This window comes from Biomphalaria glabrata, chromosome 16, assembly GCF_947242115.1.
Source record: "Biomphalaria glabrata chromosome 16, xgBioGlab47.1, whole genome shotgun sequence".
NCBI lineage: Eukaryota > Metazoa > Mollusca > Gastropoda > Planorbidae > Biomphalaria > Biomphalaria glabrata.
In genome coordinates, this window is record NC_074726.1 from 18,271,196 (window position 1) to 18,287,653 (window position 16,458).

Genomic DNA, 16,458 nt, shown 5'->3' on the forward strand with positions numbered 1-16,458 from the left:
AGATCTATTTATAACATTAGGCTATGGACCAGTCCAAGACCTACTTCTACAGTTCTTTATATATTTTGAAAAGAAAAAAGAAAATATTAATCAAACAATATAAAGTGAGAAAGCGAGAGATAAAAAAAAAAAAAAAGAAAGAGTCTGTTGGAAAGAGGAGAGGAGAGATTGAGGTAAAGAGAGAGTAAAGTTTTGTACTTTTAGACCTATACAGCTTAATCCTGCCCTTTTTCTTTTGACTACATTTGGGCTAGTTTGGTTGAAATGGTTGTAGTGACAGTAGTACGCCCAGAGAGAATAGTGTTATCATGTGCGAGGCTGGTAAGTGTAAAGGTGACCTTGAAACAGTAGTCTGACATAGCGCTACTAAGTAGGAATTGCGCAAGTGGGCGTGTATTTAACTCATGTGCTAATCAAGATCTTTGAATGATAAACTTAGGATTGGGAATAGTTAGCTTTATCATGTCATATAGATCTGGAACACAGTCCAAAATCAATGAAATCACAATACAGAGATCTATTTATAGTCTTAGCAAGGTAGATGTGTTTAGATAACAGGTTCAAGTAGGGGAGACAATGTCACCCAGTTGTTGTTCAACTTGGGTTGACGAATTGTCTTTTGAAAGAAGAAGTTCAATAGTAAATCTTATCTTGTAAGGAATCTAGTCTAAGCCGATGAATATGTAGGCCCACTACACTACATGTATGACTTGTGTAGAATAAAACCACCAAATGTTGCTTGCTAGTGATCATAACATGAACAGCGAAATGAACTATGCATTTTTTATTTGGATGTAATTATTGGCTGGACAGCTGAACTTGTCTATACACAGTATAGCCTAGTAGTTCATCTTCGCTTTGCCTTTCATTTTAATTTACTAGATCTATATAGAGAAAACCAGGCAACTATATGAGCTGTTTATTCTAACCGTGAATTAAGCAGAGAGTCAACATGAATCTAAACCTATGTAGATGCACAGATATCGTTAAAAAAATGGGTTTCATTAGTAATTGAAAACCACTTTTATTATTTATTTCTATTATTTGTGTCTACCCAAAGTCACCAGAACTAAACTTAATTACCTGTTTTGACTGCCCTTAAACTTTCAAGACATTTCAGTGGCCCACAAACTCTCACTGCTATTGGGGCGCCCCACGTTCTCACTCTCATTTCAGCAGACACAATATATCTTCCAGTAGTGTATTTCCTTGCTCGGTCAAGATCGTACCATTGTATGTACCTGTTCTGTTGCCTGGGCTTTAATTGGAAACTACTAGTCTATCACTGGCTTGTTATGAGCATTTCGTCATCCTTCCTAATTGTATTCAAACGGTAGGGTCATGTGAATCTAGCATGGGTCATGTGAATCTGCTGGGGGGTCATTAAGGTCCAGTGAGATAGTGATACGTAATATCACTCATTTTTTTAAAAGTATAAAGTAATTCATTTAGAAACGGGCTGCTAAATATCGCTTTTGTAGTGTAGTCTGTCACGTGATTGAACTGAACAGAAATAAACATCTTGACTATGAATTAAACTTTCTTTTTTTTTCCACTCTACCAGTGTTAATGCTTGTTTACCTGCGTACCTACCGCCATGTAGATAGAGCTTATGGCGTTTTAAAGTGTGTATGTGTGTGTGTATGGTGTATGTGAAAGGGGGGGGTGTTGACACTAGCATAAGTTTTATCTTGAAGAGCGGTAAGTAAAACTAGTTCATTTGTTCTTGTGTTGAGCTGGTGACAAGTTGTAAACATGGCAGCTTCTCTCATCAATACATCACTAACAATAGCCGCTACAACCAGGCCAAGCTAAACTGTCTCAGGTACACATTTTGTATATGACATTAGTTACTTAGATTACACCCAGTGACTACTACAATAGCATCATAAATGCATAGTCAATGAGTACACTCCCACCACAAGTTACTTGAAGAGAGTTGATTAGTGTTGATAAAAGGTGAAACAATATGAAGTATGTTAACCTGTGTCACATTGGCATTGTCTTTAACCTTTGTCACATTGGCATTGTCTTGCTAATCCAGTTACCCTCTTGGTGGGAGAGGACCTGATTAGGTTTATTTATTATTTTTCTACTTATTTTATATTTTGTAAAAATATTCTCATAACTAGCTACATTTATTTACACTGTAAGTCCCCCCCCCCCCCCCCCCCCCCGGTTAAATTTTTTGGGTGATTTTTTTTTACATTGATTTTGTTCATTTTAGGTAAGATTTTAATGTTAAACCATCACTTTCCCCAGCGAAGTCAAGGGGGGGGGGTTAATTTTAAATCCCCCTCCAGGGGGTTTTGAGGTTAAAAACCACCTCTTCTTTAAAACAAAAAATAATACAAATGATCGTAGCCAAGGGGGATTTTGAGTTTAAAACCCCCTCCAAAAGTTTGTTATTATATAACCCCCCACTTCAGTATAAGACTAAAGCATACAAGAGTCACCAGATACTATGAGGGTAGTCGTTTGGTGTTTAAAAACCCCCTCCTGTGGTCTTTAAGTTAAAACACACTCAAGAGGGTTTTGAATTAAAAAAACAACTTCAGCGTGGTTTGAAGCTAAAAACATCTCTTCAATGTAAAATTAAAGCAAACTACATACACAAAATTCTATGAGCGTAGCTATAAGCTCTGTCTTGAAATATGCCAGTGACAAAAAGCTTTTTTAAAACCATATGACCTTATGTTACAATTAGAATATGCATCCTCTTTTTGGGACCCCTCAACTCAAGAAAACATAAAGGAACTAGAACAAATACAAAATAGAGCATTTATAAAAAAACAAATATTTACATTTGATTAGATTGTAAATGTTTGTTTGTTTGTTTGTAAATGTTTTACATGTTTCGGATGTTCCTTCAAAGTTGAAGATAATTACTTCCTAGTCCAAACCTCCCGCAGGACGACGGAGATGGGAGCGGGCAGGGTTTGAACCCTGGACCATCGATAAATCTGAACGACAGTCCAGCGCGCAAACCGCAAGACCAGGCAGCCATTGACACCATTAGTAAAATCACTAAATTTACTTTAGGACAGAAGAATAAAAAGTAAAGTAGCAATAATACATAAACACTGAATGATCATTACAAATAGAAAAACAAAGCCTTATAAAATATCCAGAAAGACACAAACATAGAGGTACATTCCATATGCTAGGACAAATTTGTACAAATGCTCATTCTTCCCAAGTGCTTTTAGAGCATGGAATGAGTTGCCTGAATCAGCCAGGAAAACCAATGACTTAGCAAAGTTTAAGATACTGATAACATGCATGACTAGATTGACACATGAAATGCTTAGGACATAATCATCTTCTCTTTTGAAGTAACGTCTGTAATCTCTTAGATATAAAACTACTGTATATTATTTTCATTCTATTTTATGACTTATTTTAATACAAAAGTGGCTGGTTACATAGAACATGGGATGTTACTCTGGAAATCCTGGTTTTTATGTCAAGTTAAAAACAATTATTATGACCTAATATTGTTGCTGTTAATAAAATTAGTAAGAAGTATAGCATTACTTTTCATTAAGGTTTAAAATAATGAAACTAATTTAAGTAAATAAATACAAATAATAATATATTGTAAATGAACCCACAAATTTAGGAGCGGTTTCATCATTTTAGTCCCTAGAGCTATGTTTACTTACTTCACTTGTGAATGGGTCATTAGTGTAAAGCTGCTGACCAGTAAAAAGATAATGTCTTTAATGCATAGAAGCCCTCAATGGTTCAGAAGTACTTGAAAAGATATTTATGTAAACAACTGTGTTGTTTAAATGAAAGAAAGTTCTAAGGGTCAAGAATTATGTAACAATCCAGAAAAGTCTTTTTAGGAAACTATAAAAGGAAAGCATAAGCTAAGCTATCTATCAGGTCATTAGTCATTCATCAGTAGTCATTGATTGCAGTCTTTTATTCAGTAATTATTCATCGTGCTTTATTTAACAGTAATATTTCATGTTAGTCTAGCTATCCTAGAACTCTTACGATTAGTACAAGTGAATCATGTTCTAGGTGAATTTTCTTCACCATTGGAATAATTGTTTTATTGAATTGAGTTTTAAGATATTAAATTCCAGAAAACATAAAAAGTATAATTTATAGCGAGAACACGACCTTGAAACAAATTTTGTGACAATACATATTTAAAATGCCTTTATTGTTTGCAAATCTAAGACTAGATTTAGTTTCTGAGCAGAACTATAAATCCTGAAATATAAGAATGAAAAAAATTAATACAATTATTTATCCTTTTTTGGAAATTTAGAATTAAAAAGTTCAAAATGTAATGACCAGTTAAAATCACTTAAAATGTTTCAATTTTTTTTTTTCATGTAGTCAAAGAAAGAATTCATTTTTCACATATTCGCTTCCGACTAAGATCAACTGACTAACCACACTTCAGATTTATTTCATGCTGTTGTCTGCTATCAGGGAAAAATGGTCTGTAGAGTACAAGACAATGAAATATGTAGCTGAAAAAAGCCAACTCATCTTAAAGTGCAAAATATCAAGATCTTATTAGTGTTTTTACTAGTTTTAAAATTCTCAGAAAAATGTAATTAATAGTAATGTACAATTGTTTTTTTGGTAAAAATTAGTCTCATAGTTAGGCTTGAAGAAAAATAGTATACTCATTCCATGGCGGAACTTCATTGTTGATTTAGGAGAAAAATTACAAAACATATTTTTAAATTATATGTTTTGTTATGTAACCTTTTGAGGTAAAGTTATTTACTTTCAAGGGCATTCTCACAGGGGAGAGAATGCTTTATTCATCTCTTTATCTGTGTATTTAAATGTGTCATCCCTCCAACACCATGCACTGCCTAATTTTGCTTTGAATGGGGCTAATACTTTGGAGAGGTAACACTACTTCACAAATACAAAAGGAACGCAAAAACATTAAACTACACTCTGCTTCTTCATTTGTAGTGTTCAGTCATCCATGAAGCCAGATTCATGACCTAGATCAAGTTGACTTGTTATATAAAGGCTCCTTCTATCTTTCACATCATTCCTTTCCCCTTGTCCAAACAAAACACTATTTATACATCAAGATAAGGTAACTTTTATGATTTATTTCGGGGGACAATCATGAATTAATGAATGTTTTGAGGATTAAGAAAAAGAAGAATGAAATATTTGTTTTGTCACTATGTATTCCTATTTGCAAGAGGTTAAAGCAAGATAAACTTAACTTTATGATCAGCTTTTGTGTCTGCTGGCTTTTCTTTGCACAATAACTATAAATGATACTTATAATAAATAATATCCCATGGTGATTGAGCTCTATTTATTACTACAGTATTATTTCCTACACTTTATATTATACTGCTTTAGAAAAAATATCTTTACCAATATCCTGTCTTTAAAATGTACACATGAAGTTTATATTAGAGGGGCTACTGAGGTGCAGTGATTTTAAGATAGTTGCAATATTCAGCAACAATACATTTTAAATTCCTCTAGCACTTGAGAGTTCACACAATGCCCAGGTGTGTAATCTGTTTGACTTTTTAACTTGCAAGTTCAATTTTTACGGATGAAAAATTATCATATAAGTACTTAAAATATATATGCCAGTGAACAAATTATCAGTGAAAGATTTGTCATGAACCAACTTTCAGTGAACAAGTTGTCAGTGAGCCAGTTGTTGGTGAGCGATTTGTCGGGTGAATGAATAGTCATTTGAACAAATAGTCATTTGAACAAATAGTCATGTGAATGAATTGTCAAATGAATGTAATGTCGGGTGAACGAATATACGTGGAACCATATATATATGTATCATATATATATATACATATATGGATATATTCTTTTGTGAGTTGATGAAAAAAAAAATGAAAATATAAAATATATACAAATATAATTTTTCATTTAAAATACATACTAGTACTTTTAGACTTAAAATAATATAATAGCTTTGTGAGTGTCGATCTATTTGTGTGTATGTTCTTAATTACGAAGTAACTTTTTTTTTTTCAGTAAAGTAAACATGGTTGAAACCCTTTATAAAAACCCAGGATATTTCTTTTTTTCCCACCCAACCATAGAGCAGCATGAATGTACACATGTGCATATTTATGTTGAATAACTTATTTAAGCTTGATTAAAGGAATTTTATAAGCTAGATATAGACCTGTATGCTTAATTATGTGTGTGTGTGTGTTTATGTATCATTGGTTGGGGGGAGGGGTAAGGTGGAGGCTAAACATATTAAGGTAAGCCATGTCTATGAACCCTTGAGGGCTTGTAGGCAGCATGAAATTAAGTCTGTAAAAAGTACAACATTGGCTGGTGCTGCATTTCCTTCAATTAGCTCTTCAATGTATTCTAAAGGGATTCTAACTGCTTCCAATTCAGCAACATAGTTGCTTCCGCCTGCACAAGATCCTACCGATTCATCACTTTGGTTGTACAGGATAATCTGAATACTGTATCATAACCCAATGTCATCAAGCCATCTCACTGTAATATATTTTTTCAAAGTGTTTTACTTTTGTCAAATGTTTCTTTCAGAGTTTGAGAAGCTCTTATATCCAACTCTAAAAGAAAATAAAAATGGAATGAAAGTGACAGATATTGTCAAGACATGTCACAATAAACTTGTATACTATAGTTATAAAAGTGACTTTTGCTTCACAGACCTTGTTTCAAACTTTTAAGATTGATATATTAAAACAGTTGAAAAGAAACACATTTTTTTTTCTGTCTTTCGAGATGAAAATAAGTTTATTTCAAAAGTGGTTCAAATTAGTAAATGACGTGTTTAGAAAAAATTATTTTTAGTTATGCTGAACTGTTTTTGTAATAGATTTCTACTAATGACGTTTTCTTTGTACTGTAATGATTACTACATAACTTAAAATTTTTTTTTTTTATATATTTCTCTGTTGAGACATCCATTCTACATGTTCTAAAATTGTATGATAAATGTCTGTGATCAGTGTATAGGTGGTTGAAGAGAGTGTACTGTGAAATACTGTATTGCAGATAGTGGGTCATGTAGATTTAAGAGAAAATATTTCAATAATGCATGTTGACAAATACTTCAAGTCCATTGTCATGTGGTGGCCTTGTACCAAGTGATGGCCTCCTATGGTTGGACAAGTGTCAGTGTCTCTAGATCTGTGTTATGTCAACAGATACATGGTGCATGCATTGTGATTACAACTGACACGTTTTTGTTTCACTGGATAAGAAATGTTTTGCTATTAGAATGAACAGACAAAATGTTTCATCACTTGTATGGAATGTTGTTAATAGCCGGCATTCTTTCATAAACTTTAATTAACTCCTTTGGTCTAATAAGGAGGCTTCAAATTTTATGTGGCATGTAGTCTGTTACTTTACTAGTTTTTTACATTTAAAAACAACAAGAAGCTCAAAATAGTAGTCTTGCTTGATGTTCAATTTTCTTGAACTAAAAGTTTTCATCACAGTCTCTCTTCATATATGCCAATGTAAAGTTTTTCTAGTGTGTCCCAGGAGTTACAGAACATGTTAAGTCTCTTGTTGTTTATTTAAAGTCATTTTGAATATACTCAAGGTTTTAATTTCTTATAAATTTTAAGATGTTTTACTTTTGGTGTGTTGGAGGTGGTAGTAGAGAGAAGGAAAGAGGGATAGGGAGAGAAGCTAAAGTAATGATTATAGTGATTGGGACAGAAGAGACCCGACTAATTATTCATGTATTATGAGTTAATGTGCAGTACCCTCCCCTTTTGCTTAAGCAGGATCCACTCACCACCAACTTGGCACAAAGCGGACTATACTTTGTACAGGAATTTCAAAGTATAGTGCATACATTGTGGTTCGATGATGACCACTTTTGTCAACCAGGGGGGCTGAGGGCTTTCCACTGGGGTATTGTGCCTTCTCATGTGGCTGGTAGGACCAATGTGAGCCTGAAAAGTTGGGCTGCACACTGGGCAGGTTGTTTCAGAAATTTCAAAATAAGACAAACATCAACCCAGAAAATACCTAATATTACATTTTATGAGCTAGAACAAATCTGTGATAGTTTTGATAAGAGCACAACACATTCTCTTGATGCTACTAAAACATAGGAACGTTTTAGCTATTTCAACACATCCATTTAAACATTTCTATTTGTTAGTGCAAGTGTATTGAAACTGCATACAAATGCTTTTAATGTTTAATCTGGAAACAGTACCTAAATTCTTTCATAATTATTTAGAATACTCATACTTAAAGCCTATTTTTACATAAGAAATAATGATAACCAAAATACTTAATTCTTAAAACCAAAACTTTTACTTGACAATCATTGATATGTTGAAATGTAGTTTTAAAAATTAAAAACTTATTTCATAGCAATGTAGTTTAGATGAAACTATTTAAAATTTTCAGTTACTTGAAGACAACATTATTGACTTTCTAAATTATTGTTTGACTGCTGATTTTCTACAAGCTTACGCTTTGTTATAAAAGTATTCAAAATCTCTATTCAATTCAAATCTAAAAAAAAAAGCTTTGAAAAGAAACAGATATATCTGCAGCTGACTAAACCTACCCTGCAATGTATGTACCCAGCTTGAACTCTATTGCCTGAGATGAACTCCTATTGAAAAATCAGAGCAGAAAGGACTAGTCCTCCCGTAGTGCTCTGGCAAGAAACTTAGCCGTCCGTCGTAGTGCCTCATAGCTACCATACCAAGTCCAGTGACTGCACAGGCAAGTCCCCCCTTAGCTCGCGGAGCTGGGGACACTCGTACAAGACATGCGACACTGTTTCGACGCTCTCTCCACAGTGACGGCATCGGGAGTCAAAGTTAGTGCGGAACCGGGCAAAGTATGCCCCAATAGGACAATGTTCCGTCCTGCACTGCGCAACTATTGACTGCTCTGACCTCCTCAGTCGCCACCATGGATCGTCGCGATCTGGGTGACGCATGCGCTGCCAGACACCACGTGCTCTGTCGGATTCCTCCCAGGACTTTAACCACTTCTCATGAATGAGTGCTCGGATTTGTGCCGTTGCTTGTAAGTACGTGCTTGGTGCTTCGAGGTGTGTGGCTGCCATTGCACCCTCCCTTGCGAGGGCGTCTGCCGTTTCATTGCCCCTCACGCCGCAATGTGAAGGCGCCCACTGCATAAAAACGACAGCTCCAATAGCTCGGCGGATGTTATCTGCGGCGCCGATTGCCTCTTCTATTATGGGCGACCCTCCCCCGCCGCCACCCATAACTAGGAGACTGGAGCGAGAGTCAGTGACCAACACCACCGTAGTGGCGCTAGTCTCGCGTTGGAGCATTCGGGCCCTAATGGCCTCGAACGCTCTAGTTATCCCTGTGAGTTCGGCATCCATGGAGCATGCGGCGTAGCCGCATGGGCCAGAGAGCCTGTCTGGTTCAGTCCGGTCGGGGTAGACGATAAGGGCCTCATACCCCGATCTGTCGGGGTCCCTCATTACCGACCCATCGGTATAACAGAAAATGGCATCTGATGGGTAGGATTTTATGGTTATGGATGCCAAATTTTGGAGAATGGCAGGTGTTAATCGCCTCTTGGTGGCTCCCTCTTGCCCTAACAGGGACAGGTTTATTTGTGGGGCCGGCAATCTCCTCCACGGAGGGCACGTACTAATTCTCCTAATAGGGATTCTATCAGTGGAGAGTCCAGCTGAGTTAGACAAATTGAACTCTATTGCCATCTTCGAGTTCATTGGAAATTAGAAATGTGCTCATCTTTGACAATGAAGGAGGAGATATATAATCTCCTAATTGATTATGAAAGATTTTGTTACCATTTCCAGGTTTTACTAAAAGCATTTGGATGCTATGGTTAAAACATCTATTTTAAAATAATTTTTCTTTTAAAGGATTTGTTAATGATGAAATACTATATTCTCATCTAATAAGGCTTGTCTTCGAGGATTTGCATTATGCCTTATGTAGTGCTTAAGTCTTATTCATTGGACTTTTTTTATTTGGTTAATTTTGTTAATGTTTCACTATAACTGTATAAAGTATACAATAAAACCAATGACCTTTTATTTACAACATGCTAAAAAAAAAGATGATAGAACTGCCACTCATTACATGTAGTGAAAAAGGATTATAAGGCATATAACCAAGTTGTATAGCAATGAACCTGAGTGCTTAACATATAATACATCTCATTGAAAGAATAATCAAGGAAATAAAGTTTCAATGTTTAAACATTTTTTGTTCTAGTTCTTCTCTCAGATCATTGCAATAAAGTCATTTTTTAGTCTAAATAGGATACTTTGATTTTATTAATCTAATATTTTCAATTTTCTTTTATCTTTCCTAGATGCTGAGTTTCAGAGAATACATTCTCAACCACTACAATCTCTTCTGGGATAAAACATAGCAGCACTAAAAAAAATTATAGAGACAATTTTGTGAAGTTTCTAAGCTCTACATTCAGCAACAATGTCTATGTCATGTAAAAATTACCCCAACTTTAATCCTTTCTAGTTAACTTTTGTAAGTACTCAGAACTTTCATAGAATGCACTCTCAAAAATATTAGTCTTATTTTAATAGATCTTATTCTTAGTATTTTTGAAGATGCATTTAACACAGAGGGTATTCTTTTGCAGAATTCATTACGATAAAAGCCTACATTCATCAAATCTGATGTTGTAGAAGCTTGCAATTTTAAGGTAATAAAATGTTTACTATTGAATTTTTTTTAGCTGAATTTATGATGTAGGCTTTGTGAAGATAAATGAACAAATATTTTATAGCACCATATTAAATAGAATGGAGACACCTTTTAGATTAAAACTTCATAGATTGTACAGTAAGTATAATATCTACTAAATATAAATAAATATTCCACCTAGTTCTATTCTAAAAACTGTAATGACTGCACATGTGAATGTCATTCCTACATTTTCAATTCTAATTGCATCAAGTATGTTTGTAAACAATAGTTTTAGTTGGTGTGTCAATTATTGGAAAGGACAGTTCACAAGCTAGTGTGTCTGTGACCAATTGAGTTCACAACAAACTCAGTGTTAAAAGCCTTTTTATTTCTTCAATGTCACACACTTGTAGCTTCATTTCACTTTCAGTAATAAAATGACATAAACAAGAGGAGCCTACATATGTTTAGAACTATGTGTCAATTGGATAAAATGGCATCCTTAAAAGTATGCTTTGACATTTTTTTTTCCAGCATGTATTATTGTTTATAAAAAGAACCTAGTGGTTCTTTGAGCTTATGATGTTTATTTAGTATATCTGTTCTGTAGTTAAATATAAGCTAGGGTTTTGTATAGCCAGCACATCAACCAATAGGGTTGACCTAACAAGCTACAGCCAGATATCTCTTTAGGACTAAGATTTAAAACCATTTCCATGAACCTAAGTAAATATTACTGTATTTTCATCTGGACACAATTTCATGACCTTAATAGTGAGAGAAAAACACTTAACTACTTGAACACCTAAATACTTGAACACCTGACTACTTGAACACCTGACTACTTGAACATGTTCTTGCATCCAAACGAATATTCACATTTGACTAGAGTCACACCTTTAGTAAAATCACTAAATTTAGAAAGCCTTCAGGACAGAAGACTCAAAAGTAAAGTAGCAATTATACATAAAACACTGAACCATAATCTTCAAATACAAAAACAAAATTTAATAAAATACTCTGAAAGACACAAAGATAAAGGCACATTCCTCGTCCCATATGCTAGGACAAATTTGTACAAATACTCCTTCTTCCCTAGTGCTATTAGAGCATGGAATGGGTTGCCTGAGCTAGCCAGGAAAACCAGTGACTTGGCAGAATTTAAGTCATTGGTTAATATGCATGACTAAATGCATGACGCGTAGGACGTAATCATCTTCTTTTTTGAAGTAACGTCTGTATTATATAAGATAAGATATAGACAGGACATTTTGGCCTGGGACGCTTTGGCGCTAATGTCTTAGACAAGTCAAATAATTAACTCTTTGGACCCTTGCAGTGCCTGCCCTTACCTTCCTATTCCCCTAGGCTCCTGGGGAAAATTACGCTTTACTCAAGCATGATTAAAAACAAACTAATGGAATTAAAACTTTTAAATTTACTATTTTGTTTTGAGAGAAATTTATTAGAATCTTTATCTTCTATATATTTTCTTGGTATGCCAGTCATCTCAGCATGTAGACCCCTCATTCCTTCAATGAATCTGGTGCTGGTATAGATGTAGATCTAGTGTTTTTATTTACTGTAACTGTTCCGATTTTGTCTAGATCTAGATGATTGTTGAGTCAATCTCTATTTCTCTATCATTAGTTTCATTGTAATCATTTTCTAGATCTAGTTCATTTTTTAGAATCATTGAGGATATAGTTCCCTGCTTCATAAAAATTTATTTATTTGGATTAGATTATGAGTACCTGAATCAATAAGGTGTATTTTCATTTTGTAATTCAATTTACAATTTAAAAATACAAAACTCATGGGTTCGAGATTGTCATTTACTATAAGTTGAATAGTCCTAAGTGACGTATTTTTTTCTTTAGATTTTTAATTATTGACATTAGGTTTAAGGTAATGTGCACAAGACCGATATGTCGGGCTGGCGGGGCATGGAGTTTTTACGCGCAGATCGATAAATCGGGCTAGTGGGTTCAAAAGGTTACATGTGTTCATATAGTAATTTTTTTAAATAGATTGTTATATTCTAAGGGGAAAAGCCGCTATTAGTTTTGTGTGGAACGTCTGTCCATCCGTCCGTCCGTCCTGTTTTAGATCTTGTAAACTAGAAAAGATTTTGAAAATTCAACATCATAATATTTTTGTCCAAAGTTCTGATGCAACGGCTACTTTTTTCTTTTCTGAAAGCGAAAAATCTAATTTTTAAATCACTTATGCAGCAGTTTTTTTTCATAAAAAATACACCACTTTTACAACTATTCACTATTAATAGTAACAAACACTGGAGGCACTTTAGTAGGGGAGATGACCATGTACCATATTTTTAACACATTTATGCAAATGGTTTTGGAGTTATGTAAGTTCTGTCATACTAACTACTACATTTACACACAAAAAAAGTTTTCTTTTTTTTTAAGAGAAAAAATCTATTTAGTATGCATATAAGTAGGACAAAATTTTAAACAACAATGAACTGTAGCGCTGGGCTATGCCAATCGAACACTTAACTAAAGGAAATTTGTTTTCTTTTTTTACAAAATGTTTTTTTCTTGAGGTTTTGAATAAGATATTGATCCTTTACAAAACAATTTGATCAATTCAATATTCATTATAAGACATTAGTTTGGCCAGTTTCACATCTAACTTCACATTCACTTTCATCTATCCTTTGGTCTGCTGGACCGCTGGGGCACCACACAAGATCTGTCAACCTTCTTTCTCCATTCTTCTGTCATTTTTCTTTGATAGAATTTCATTCTTATGTTCTTTCTGAAAATATTGAAACCTGTCTTTTTACCTGCCTGGGTGGACCACTTCGGGGGCCGATTTTGAGTCCCAAGAGTTTAATTAAATAAAGTGATAGACATATTGATCAGGATAATTTTAAAAAAAAAAATTCAAAAATATTTTGTCTTCAGACTAGACATCAGTAATGTAGCACCATTTCATTCATTGGCCTCCTTCAGTCGTAAAACAACTATGGTTCATCTCAGAGCACACTTCCTCATGTGGCTTTGGAGCCCTATTTTGGAGAGACACTCCCGTCCACAGATAGCACAGGTTGAGGTGGCTTTTGCTTTGGTGGTAGAGGAGCTGGCCGTTTTTCGGATTGTACGTTTTTCTTCCTGAGCTTAGACCCATGTTTTTTCACTGTCTATAGGTTTCTTGGTCACTGTCTCTCTCCATCTGTTGCGGTCTAGAGCTATGTCTTCCCAATTGTCAGTACTGATGTTCACTGATTTGAGGTCACGTTTTATTACATCTATGTAACGGAGGTGGGGGCGACCAGTTTTTCTTGTGCCAGTCGCAAGTTGTCCATAGAGGATGACTTTCTGGATGCGCTTTTCCTCCATCCGGCGAACATGTCCAAGCCAGTGCAAACGGCGTTGTCTGAGGGATGTAAAGATGCTGGAAATACCTGATGGCGCAAGGATCTCAGTATTGCACACTTTTTCTTTCCATGTGACATTCAAGATCCTACGGAGACATCTCAAATGGAATGAGTTCAGTTTTCTCTCTTGCTTTGCTTAGGTGGTCCATGATTCACTGCCATACAGCAGTGTACTCATAATGCAGGCCTTGTAGACTTCCATTTTGGTCACTGTAGTTAGCTTATGGTTTTCCCAACTTCTTGGCCTGAGTCTAGCGAAGGTCGAGGCAGCCTTCCCTATGCGTTTTTTTATCTCCTCTTCTAGAGACAGGTCATCTTTAATTGTGGATCGCAGATAGCAGAATTTGTTTACGGTGTCCAGCTTGTTATCGTCTATGAGGATGGAGGCTGGTGCAGTAGCAGGTGGTCCCATAACATTTTTCTTTGTGCTAATAGTCAAGCCATATTCTTTACAGGCCTGAGAGACATGGGACTGAAGTTCCTCTTGCATGTGTGCATCATCCGCGAATAGCATATCTCTTATGAGGGTGGCTCTGATTTTAGTTTTGGCTCTGTCTCTCAATATTTAGGAGTTTGCCATCAAATCTGGAATGGAGATGCCTTCAGTGGATTTGTCAAACGCGTTGTGGATTAGCAGTGAAAATAGTATTCTAAAGAGGGTTGGGGCCAGGACACATCCTTGTTTAACTCCACTGTTTATACTGAAACTTTCAGAGCTGGCACCGTTGAATTGCACTGTACTCATCATATTTTGGTGGAAAGATACGATTACATTTAGTAGCTTGGGTGGACAGCCTATTATCTGTAAAATTTTAAAATTGTAAAATTTTTAATGCAGCACCAAAACATTGCATACCATTCTTACGTATGTTTGCTTAATTTATAAGGTTATTAGATATGTGTACAAATCAGTTTTGTGACCAACAGTCTATGGCATAATTTGATTTCGCACAATATTCTATCACGATTACTTTTCTGCAATATGTCAGTTGACTGGAATCTGCAGCAGTTTAAATTATTTAAAATCCAAGACTTCATACAGTGAGCATCTCTTCACTTATATAGGGTCAGAATATTTGTTGATCTAAGATTGGAGACCAGACAATAGCTTGAACAATAAATACATTAGATCATGACATCAGTCTTCCTTTGCCATTAGATTTTCTGAATTTCTTATAAACTTCATATTTTGTTACTTTCTTTATGCTAATTTTATGTTTTTTTTTTGTATATTTCAGTATAAATTGTTCAGTCAGAAATCAAAATGGCCTTCCACGGACGAGACAAGTCTAGATCAGGAGGGGTTAGTCTATTACTTTTTTCCTTCATATACTTGTAATTTAGGAAAACATGAAAATTATGTTTCATAAAATTAAAATCAACTGTAGAGTTATGTTCCTTGATAAAGCTTATTATATTTTGCCTTATCCAGATTGCTGAGGAATCTATACCATTGACATCTGATCAAGATGGTGATGGAGGCAACACAGATTCCTTACCAAGTTCTGAAAGTACTTTAACTCCTCAAGAAGAAGCGGCTAGAACTCCCCTAAGAGCTGTGAACACAGAGCCAGTCATATCAAGGCAAACATCTTGGGACATGCAAGAGGAAAATGTTACTAGGTTGACTTTCCTGCATGATGAGGTACTTTCCATCATGCATTTTAGAACTGATCCTGACTTAGATCCTTCCATGCTGTTTGCTCCATAAAAATCTGTCAGTGGCAATGTCTGAGGCTTCTTCTCACCTGGTGTCCACTGCTCTGAGGTCCTCCATGAAAGTTGGGCACCAAGTTATAAGAGGATGTCCCTGTATGCGCTTTCCTAGTATTGGTGACAGTTGGTCACAACCTCATTAAGTGGTTGATTCCCAGTTGGTCATAGGATTTCTTTGAGACCTGATCCAACTATACATATCTATCTATATCTATATCTAGTTCTAATGATCTAATATATATATATATATATATATTTCACTATAATCTTCATCATGCCCAGAAATATCTCAACTTGCTTTTGAAATTCAAGGCTTATAGAACATTGAACACTTACAAGTTTATGAGAAAACCCGAACTCCTTGTTAGATTTTTGTTTGTTTGTTTTGTTCTCTGCTTACCTGTGTCCTTCTTCCTGTAAGAACTTTAATTTTGTCAAAATAGATCTGAATTTATAAAATGTACTTACAGGTGAATAGAATTCTTTCATTCTACAATTGTAGGCTTTTTATTTATTATCATCAGTCCCATTTATTGATAGGTAATATAGGTAAAAAAAAAATGCACCCATTAGAACACCTTTTGATATTTGTATAGTTTACTGAGTAGTTATGAAGTGGATCATTATTTTGTTTACTTTGACATGATATAGAAGAAATGCTTTATTACTGCTTTG

At 35.0% G+C, this 16,458-nt stretch overlaps 1 protein-coding gene across 5 annotated transcripts in view; it reads left to right on the forward strand.

Moving 5' to 3' along the window:
* LOC106069002 (anion exchange protein 2-like) overlaps nt 1-16,458 on the forward strand; it is a 71,803-nt gene that overhangs the window by 18,023 nt on the left and 37,322 nt on the right. For 3 of the 5 annotated variants that reach the window (XM_056014416.1, XM_056014420.1, XM_056014419.1), the window contains exons 3-6: nt 10,324-10,499; nt 10,615-10,677; nt 15,306-15,370; nt 15,500-15,712. In XM_056014416.1, coding sequence (XP_055870391.1) covers nt 15,332-15,370; nt 15,500-15,712 — 252 coding nt within the window. In that variant the 5' untranslated portion in view covers nt 10,324-10,499; nt 10,615-10,677; nt 15,306-15,331. Of the gene's footprint in view, nt 1-1,648; nt 1,826-5,060; nt 5,084-10,323; nt 10,500-10,614; nt 10,678-15,305; nt 15,371-15,499; nt 15,713-16,458 lie in introns of those variants that run through there. The other 2 variants (XM_056014417.1, XM_056014418.1) reach the window with 2 other exon arrangements.